Raw genomic sequence first — 9,225 nt, 5'->3', positions numbered from 1 at the left:
CATTTTGGGTTTGGATACACGGAATTAAGGTCTCTTGAAGAATAAAATATTTTATTAGGCAATGTGGAGCAAGGTGATGTTGATCCATTTTCCTCTAATAAACTTTAGGCCACTGGATTTAACCAAGGGTTTCACTTTCCCCCCCCTGAAGGCTGAGGCTTGAATTTCCCTGTAGAAATGGAGAGGTTTCAATGAATGAATATCCAGGACTGCTAAGAATTGCTTTTTCTTTTGAACAGTAATCTACCAAAAACTCTGAAGAATTTTACATGAATCCCATTCCATTTTAAGCTGCATCTTATGCAATTTTTAAGTTGCATCCTACACCATTTTTAAGTTTCTTACTTGGTTTACGAGCTGCTAAGAAAAAAAGTCTATTTTAGTGACAGTGGAGGTGATGGCCCAACATGGGATGACTCCTCTCATGTCTGCTGGGAGGACTGGGAATGGGATTCAGGACAAGAGCAGTGTGGAAGTAGAAGGATCCTACCCATAAATAAAGAGACAAGGCACAGAAAATTTAATTACAGAAGGGTGAAGACTGTTGTATTTTTATCCAAGCACGTGTTTGTATCCTGATTTTTTTTGTTTTATTTGTATTACTGGGGGACAGTAAAGACTTCCAGATCCTCTGTGACTTCAGAGCTTTTCCCCACATGCTCCCTCAAGGAGATCCCACCTGGCACATTGGAAAAGTAATTTCTCTTCTAATTTTTCCTGTCTCTCCTGTCTCTTGAGCCTTTTTCCAGGGCTGGGGCTGAGCTCCTCAGCAATCTCCATGTCCCCATGTCCTTCCCAGTGACCCTTCCACGTTTCCCTGGAGCTCACCATGACCACGCTGCTCTTTCCCCTGTGCTCCCTGTGCACACCAGGCCTGGCCTTCCTTGTGGAAGAGGTTTTACAGCGACTTCTGTGAGCCAGAGAGAAGTTTGATAAGAGGATCCATGTTTGATAAGAGGATCCATGTTTGATAAGAGGATCCATGTTTGATAAGAGGATCCATGTTTGATAAGTGGACCCATTTACCCCAGAAAGAATTTCCTACCAAGGTCGTTGACACAGAAACCAAGAAAGCAAGAAGGAGAAATAAGAGAAAGTGCAGCTGCCTGCTCCAATGAGCACTTTGTTTGTTTCTCGTGATCAGTAAGTGCAAATTTATGAGTTTTGTAAGAATGTATAAAAAGCATGCATGCTAGAATAAAACCAGTTTGGGGCCTTCTGAAAATGGAGAGTGTTGCTTTGTAATGTCTCCATCTCAACTATGGCACTTCCTGGCTGCTGAGGAAGCACCAAAAATAAACACAGATATCAGATAATTTTTTTTTTTCCAGAGAGGAATTCTGCAGTTCAGCCCCCACAAAAAAAAAAAAAAAAAAAAAAAAAAAAAAGAAAAAAAAGAAAGAGGAGGGGAGGGGAGGGAGGTGTTTAACGATGCGATGAAAGAAGTGAATATTAGCAGAGAGAACTTCAAATCTCTCTCTCTGTTCAGACAGAGCAGAAAGGACAGAGAATGATCAAAACCCTGATGGTGAAAGGGCTGCTCCCAGGCCTCGTGACTCAACACCAGCAGCTCTCTCCATGGAAGTCCCGAGCCCTTGATGCTCCCTGCAGGAGGCTCTGGGATGTGTCCTGGATGATGCTCCAGCCCAGCCAAGTTCTCTGATGAAAATCTCCACAGGGGGCAGAGCCTGGTGAAGGTCAGGGAATATTGGAGCTGACACTGATGTTAAACATGAAATCCTCCTGCTTTTGTGCCCGAGCAGCTGGAGCCCAGCTCCAGCTCAGCCCTGCCCTCCTGGATTTAGCCAGGCACAGGAGACCACCCCTGACAGGCAATCCCTGTCCTCAGGGATCACCTGAACCCATGGAGCTCTTTGTGGCATCAGTCCAGCACTCTGCTGGAAACAGCCACTTAAAAATTCATTTCTGACGTCCCTTGGTCGTTTCTCTCTGTTAACAAGACAAAACCCCCAATGCACAATGTGCTCTATATGACCACAACCATCTTAATTTATATTTTATTTGTACTGAGGAATGGATGAGAAGTCGTCCCTGAAGTTCAGGTTTTGGGTGCTGGAATGAAGCTTAATTTAAGATTAGAGGAGCTCTATCTGTGCTTGGGGATGTCAGGATTATTCAAACAGTGATTGTTTGGAATGGATCAAATCAGGTCCTTTCTTTTTGGTCACTCATTCAGTAATTAGGCCTGAGTTGATCAGCTGAAGAGAAAACACAGATAAGAAATGTTTGGGAAAGAATTTTTATTGCTCCAAAGATTTAATATTCAGACATTATAGACTTGAGTAAATTCTAATTCTGTTTCTAACTCTACATTTAATAAATGGACCATGGAAAAGGAAAGAAGAAAAAAAAGGTCTGTGAGCAGTGGGAGGAAAAAACAGGAAATGAGACCATGAATCAAATGTGGACTTGCAGATGACAGTCGGGCTGGCTACAAATCCCACAGCTCACTTGCTGCTGATGGGAACCACACCAGTCAGATAAAAGGATATCAACATAAATTATCACAGATTAATGCGACATTATGTTAATACATCACACTTTGAAGTCCACAGGTAAATCCGAGGGTCCTGCATGTACCACATCAAGCACTGAACTCAGCTTTTCTTTTTATTTTTTCTGCTCAGAAATTTCATTGTTGATCAGAGCGTGAACCTGACAGGAACTGAAACTTGTGCCAGCAGCACCAAGAGCACCAGGGTTTGGCACAGCAGGGGTGGTGCCAAGGTCCTGCACAAGGGCCAGGCACAAACCCAAGCACAAATCCAGGCTGGGGGGGGGGACAGTGGGTGGAGAGTCCTGGCAGAAGGACTTGGGGACATTGGTGGGTGACAGCTGGACATGCCCTGGTGGGCACTGAGGGGCAGAACCCCCTGTGGGCAGCAGGGCAGGGAGGGGGGATTCTGCCCCTGTGCTCAGGTGAGACCCCACCTGCAGAGCTGCCCCAGCCCTGGGGACAACAGCAGCAGCACCTGGAGCTGCTGGAGAGAGCCCAGAGGAATCCATGGAGCTGCTCCAGGGCTGGAGCCCCTCTGGAGCCAGGCTGGGAGAGCTGGGGGTGCTCACCTGGAGAGGAGAAGGATCCAGGGAGAGCTTCCAGCACATTCCAGGCCCTAAAGGGGCTCCAGGAGAGCTGCAGAGGGACTGGGGACAAGGCCTGCAGGGACAGGACACAGGGAATGGCTCCCACTGCCAGAGGGCAGGGATGGATGGGATCTTGGGAATTGGGAATTCCTGGCTGGGCTGGAATTGCCAGAGCAGCTGGGGCTGCCCCTGCATCCCTGGAATGTCCAAGGCCAGGCTGGACACTGGGGCTGGAGCAGCCTGGGACAGTGGGAGGTGTCCCTGCCATGGTGGGGGTGGCACTGGAGGGGCTTTAATGTCCCTTCCAACCCAAATCATTCCTGATCGTCTGCATGTCCTGAAGATACATTCCATGATTTGCTCACGGTGATGCCTTAAGTTTTAGCATTCATATTTTTTTAGATTCTGTACTGCCTTAATGTGTAACTCTGATCTTCATATAACGTGTTGGCAAGTTCTCCTCACAGCTCAGTCAGACAAAGCAATCCTTTTCCAGCCCCTTGGGTTTTGGGCAGCTTCAGGCCCAAAAAGTGCAAACAGCAGGGAATTGAGGAGAGCAGTGTGGGAGGATGGGGCTGCATCACCTGGAGCTGGAATTGGACAATGAACCCCAATATGGAAATGGACCAAACTTATAAAAGTGTGAACACTCGTGACTCAGAGTCCATCTTGAGTCCATTTTGGGTCCATCTTGGGTCCACCTTGGGTGTTGCCCTGGCTGGGCTCTTGCACTGCCCAAGGTGTGTCCTTTGAAGGCCTTTTAATAAATCCCTTCTTTATTCTTTTAACTCTTCTAGCCTCTGTTCCAGGCAGCCTCTGCAGGCATCAACAGGATCCCATTTCCAGCAGAAGGCTCCACGTTCCGTGCCACAGGAAAGAGCTGTTTCCATGCTTGGAGAACCTTGCAGACATTGCTGCAACGTTCAGTGGCTGCTGAGGAGGAGCTGAGGAAACAATCCCAGACTTTCCACGCTGAACATTTCCATGGAGCACACAGGACCACTGAGGGACACCTGGCAAAGTCACTCAGTGTGACGGTGACTGAGCAGGACAGCAAAACCTGACAGCAGGGGTGCAATGAGCCGTTAGCACCTCACCTATCCAGGGTTTCCATGGCGTTTTAAAATTCCTCGCACAAGAGCCTGAATTTTAATTGTTATTTGCTCCTGGGCTCATTAGGATTTATTTGGGAATGCCTGGGCAAAGCTGTCCTTCAGTACTGGTTGAGTACATCAGAAAAACTGAGTATTGAGTGGGGGAAGAAATATTTCTGCCACAGTGGAATATGTTCAGACAAGGACAAACTGGATTGGACAAGAGAGTTGTGTTTTAACAAAGAATCAGGCATTTATAACCTGGCCATAAAAATGGCAAATGTGGAAAAGCACACGGCAGCACAAAGAGTGAAAGCTTTTAACCTAAAAATAAAATAAAATAAAATAAAATAAAATAATAATAATAATAATAATAATAATAATAATAATAATAACAACCTAACCATTGTTTTGGGCACTGCTGAGGCCCCACCTCGATTCCTGTGTTCAGTTTTGGGATCCTCATGACAAGGACATTGAGGGGCTGGAGCACGTCCAGGGAAGGGAATGGAGCTGGGAAGGGTGTGGAGAACCAGGAAAAGCTGAGGGAGCTGGGAAGGGGCTGAGCCTGGAGCAAAGGAGGCTCAGGGGGGACCTTGTGGCTCTGCACAAGTCCCTGCCAGGAGGGGACAGCTGGGGGGGTCGGGCTGTGCTCCAGGGAACAGGGACAGGAGGAGAGGGAACGGCCTCGGGCTGGGCCAGGGGAGGGTCTGGGGGCATTTGGGAAAATTCCTTTCCTGGAAAGGGCTGTGCAGCACTGGCACAGGGGTGGAGCCCCCATTCCTGGGGGGATTCAAAGCCCTGTGCATGTGGCACTTGGGGACACGGGTGGCCTTGGCAGGGCTGGGAATGGTTGGATTCCATCCTAGAAAGTCTTTTCCAGCCCCAAGGATTCCCTGGCTCCAGCAATCCCATCCCAGCAAGGAAGGGAGCTGGAGAAACCATTCCCAGGGGGGTTTGTGTGGAAGCTCATCCCACCCATGGCTGTGGGAGGCTGAGCCAGGCTCAGGGGTGCCCAGGGCTGATTCCAGCTGGGAATTCCGTGCTCTGGAGCAGCTCAGCATTCCCTGATCCCATCTTTGATCCCTCAAGCTGAGCCAGGGGAGGTTTGGATTGGATTTTAGGGAACATTTCTCCATGGAAAAGGTGGTCAGGCACTGGAACTGCCCAGGGCAGGGGTGGAGCCCCCATTCCTGGGGGGATTCAAAGCCCTGTGGATGTGGCACTTGGGGACACGGGTGGCCTTGGCAGGGCTGGGAATGGTTGGACTTTATCTTAAAGGGCTTTTCCAGACTTTTCTGTGATTCTCTGATTTGAAGCTCCTGCTTGTTTTCCAAATTCTCAATTCAATACCTGGAGTTTACCAGTTTGAGGTGGATTTTCTGCTTAACACATGTCTGAAGCGGGTCCAGATCAATCAACATCAGAAGCAATTAATAGATGTTTATTGATTGCTACACTTTTATTTGCCATTTTGCTTTTTTGTTGTCTTTTTCCCTGGTAGAAATGCACTCTCTACTAACCACTGAAGGGAACTCCTACAATCCCATGTACCACAATTACACTACTCTTAAAATAAGCCCATCATTTATGTCAACATATAAAATGTTCCACTTTTACACAGCACAAATTCCCTTTCTATTTGCAAATTGCTCCTGAGAGTTGTGAGCCGGACACGAGTTTATTTGCCAGCAGTTAACAAATGATTTTTGGACTGCAAATTTGTTGTAGCTTTTCCCAACATTAATTTCTAACAGCATTTTTTTCCCCCATCTAGCAATACCCTCCAAAGAGCTCTCCAATAGGTCTGACAGTCCACAGAGAGAAGCTCCTGACATATAGATAGCCCTGGCCTGCAGCAAAGACTCTTTCATTTCCACCTATTAGAGGGGAGCCATAAATTCTGGGGTACCTCAGTCCTGCTCTTTCCACTGCCACTGAACTTCCCAGACACAGCAAAATGACCCAAAGCCATTCTGAGATTTAATTCTGCCCATTTGTCCCCACCTTTTTTCTCCCCCCACTGAAATCTCTGCATATGTTCTGTAATTTCCAGCCATAGAAAACAATCATAAAAAGCCCCTGGTAGGAAAGAGCTGTTGTTAAAGTCTTAATTCCTAAATATAAATCTCTCTGTTCAGCGAGGCGAGGGTTGTGTGTGGACTCTGCCAAATATAACTGGGGAGAGCTGCTTCTGATTTGGAGCTGAGCATTTCCACAAGTTCCATCACTCACTGAATAAACACAATTCGACCCTTTAAAAAAACATCCCCAGAGGAGAAAAATAAAGAAAACTCATCGCTGTCAGGTGCTCAGATTGAAGACAGAGAGATCCACATTTATTCTCTGGGGAAAAAAAAAAAAAAACCACGGTTCCAGCGGTGGTGAATTCTTAACGGTGCCCCCTTGCAGAAAGTGGTTTAACAACTATAAAAACAGCCCATAAACATCACGTCACACCCCTCAGGAGAGCAGCTCCGTGTCCTTGAGATACTCCCCAGCCACTTTTATTTGGTAGCAAAGTGGCCATCAGCCAAGGCTCCAGCAATATGTTAAGCCCCAAGGAAGGCAGACACTGCTGCAGCGTTGGCTGACAGACACTTTATAAATAAAATTATTTTTATTTGGTTGGAAATGGCTCAAGGAGGCAGGAGCAGCTCTGCTGATGCTGGTGGTGGTGGCTGTGTGCAGGCAGAGGGATGAGGTGAGAAATCACGATGTCGCCCTGATTTTTAAAAGTGCTACGTTTTCCTTTATAGATCTTTTGAAAGTTTTAAAGTTCTCATAAAATTTCCTTAGCCTTCTGATAATGTTGACATATTTGAGAGAGTTCTTAGACAATTTCATGTAGAAATAGAATTTTTTTACATATTTCTCTGTGGGTGGGGAGAAATGATGGATTGATCTTTGGACCAGTGTGGTTGGAGAGGTGGCAATTCCATCCTCCAACCCACGGCCACCTTTGGAATTCTATAAATACCAAATATTTGAATAAAACTTGCTCTTTTTCTCTTTTGAAGTCACCAAGCTTCTTTGTGCTCATTTTGTGTCCAATAGTGACATCACACAGGCTGCAAAAAGCTGCTGGGATTTGTTGTGCAAAAACCAGCCCGGGACAAAGGGCAGGGGAAGGTTTTGGGATCATTTTGGGGCAAGTGGGCTTTCCCTCCTTGAGCCAAGAAACGAGGGACTGGGAAGGGGAAAAGAAGCAAAGAGAGAGTTCCCTAAATATCACAATTTTTTTTTTTTTTTTTTTTTTTTTTTTTTTTTTTTTTTTTTTGGTTCTTAGGTTTTTGCTTTATTGCCATTTTATTAAGACTTTAGTATACGGTTTGTACTTAAGACTTTGCATGCGTGAAAAGAGTATAAAAAGGTTAATAAATTTGTGTTCTAAGGTCTTTTTTAAGTTTAATTAAAAACTAAATTACTTAGTTAAAAAGTGATACTTGGATATTCTTTTTAATTTAATGACTGATTTTTAAAGATTTGTAATGTGGATTTTTTTTTACTTAATTATAAGATATTATTTAAATTTAAGAAGAAGGAAGAAGAAATAAGAAAAGAACTTGATATAATATTTTGTATTTTTTATTTTGTACTTATTTATAATATACAAAAAATCCTGAAATCTAAATGTCTCACGCGTGTGACATCCTAAACTATTCTCTACAATCCCTACAATCTATTTCACACTTTTGTGGTCTCTGGTTTGCTTTGAAGCTTAAAAGGCCTTCTCCACGAATGAGAGTTAAAGTCAGTGTTTTCTGGAGAGTTAGAACACCCCAGGGCAGACAGGGGGACATCCCCCTTGCCCGAGGTTTCCACAATAACCTTTTCCAGGAAGGAATTTTCCCTAAAATCCCCCCAGACCCTCCCCTGGCCCAGCCTGAGGCCGTTCCCTCTCCTCCTGTCCCTGTTCCCTGGAGCACAGCCCGACCCCCCCGGCTGTCCCCTCCTGGCAGGGACTTGTGCAGAGCCACAAGGTCCCCCCTGAGCCTCCTTTGCTCCAGACTCAGCCCCTTCCCAGCTCCCTCAGTCTCTCCAGACCCTTCCCAGCTCCCTCAGCCTCTCCTCAGAGGATTTTCAGCACCCGGAGGCGCTGGCAGATGCAGGATTCAGGGTGGGACATGACTACACTACCCAGCGCGCACCGCGCGGATGGGTACGCCCGTCCCCCTTCCTCCCTCCGCGGAGCATCACGGGACTTGTAGTCCCCGCGCCACCCGTGAAGTTCGTCCCGAAAAAGTGCCCGCACCTTTCCGGGTGCCTGCCTCTCCCCGGCAGGGGGGCTGCGCCGTTTCCATGGCGACGCGCCGGCTCAGCCAATAGGGAGCGGCGTTCTACGGGCGGGGGCGCGCGGCGGGCCAATGGGGAGCGGCGTTGCTGCGGGGCGCGCTGGCAGCGCGCTCGCCGAGTCTCCTTGAGGCCGCGCGTGTGTCCGCGGGCCGACATGGGCGGCGGCGGCAGCACCCGGCGCGTCACCTTCGAGGCGGACGAGAACGAGAATATCACCGTGGTCAAGGGCGTGCGGGTGAGCGCGGCGCCGGCCCGGGGCTCGCCGGAGCGCCGCGGGCTTGGCCTGGCCTGCTCGCGGCTCCCCACTCTCCCTCCGCCGTGTGCCGCTGCCCCCCGCTCGTGTCCCGCTCCCCTCGCCGCCCCGCAGTGATTTCCCCTCTCAGCGGGGATGAGGAGCGGTGTGCCCCGCGGGGTGAGGCGTTCTAGGGCCGGTGTGCGGCTTCAGGAGCTGCGTTTGTCTTTTCCTTGACCTCCACAGCGGCGCTCCTCCCTTTCCCGTGTCCCGCTGCCGTGCCCGCCGAGCCTCCAGCTTCCCGTGCGGCCGTCTCTGCTGCTCACCGCGGCCTTCGGATGTTAAAAGAACATCCAGTGCCACCCCCCTGCCGTGGCAGGGACACCTCCAGTGTCCCAAGGTGCTCCAAGCCCTGTCCAGCCCGGCCTTGGACATTCCAGGGATGTGGCAGGCACGTCCAGCTCCAGGGCAGCAGGCAGGAATGGCAGCCCTGCTGTC

At 48.5% G+C, this 9,225-nt stretch overlaps 1 protein-coding gene across 4 annotated transcripts in view; it reads left to right on the top strand.

Annotated features, from left to right (window-relative positions):
* Positions 1 to 8,541: 8,541 nt before the first annotated feature.
* The window catches only part of CHCHD3 (coiled-coil-helix-coiled-coil-helix domain containing 3), a 131,303-nt gene continuing 130,619 nt past the window's right edge, over positions 8,542 to 9,225 (top strand). For 2 of the 4 annotated variants that reach the window (XR_008437352.1, XM_053978847.1), the window contains exon 1: positions 8,542 to 8,730. Coding sequence is in view for 3 of the 4 variants with exons in the window: in XM_053978847.1 (XP_053834822.1) it covers positions 8,650 to 8,730 (81 nt within the window). In the remaining variant the exon portion in view is untranslated. The remainder of the gene's footprint in view (positions 8,731 to 9,225) is intronic. The other 2 variants (XM_053978849.1, XM_053978850.1) reach the window with 2 other exon arrangements.

This window comes from Vidua macroura, chromosome 5, assembly GCF_024509145.1.
Source record: "Vidua macroura isolate BioBank_ID:100142 chromosome 5, ASM2450914v1, whole genome shotgun sequence".
NCBI lineage: Eukaryota > Metazoa > Chordata > Aves > Passeriformes > Viduidae > Vidua > Vidua macroura.
Note: the sequence above shows the minus strand (reverse complement) of the source record. Positions and strands in the feature narration are given on the sequence as shown.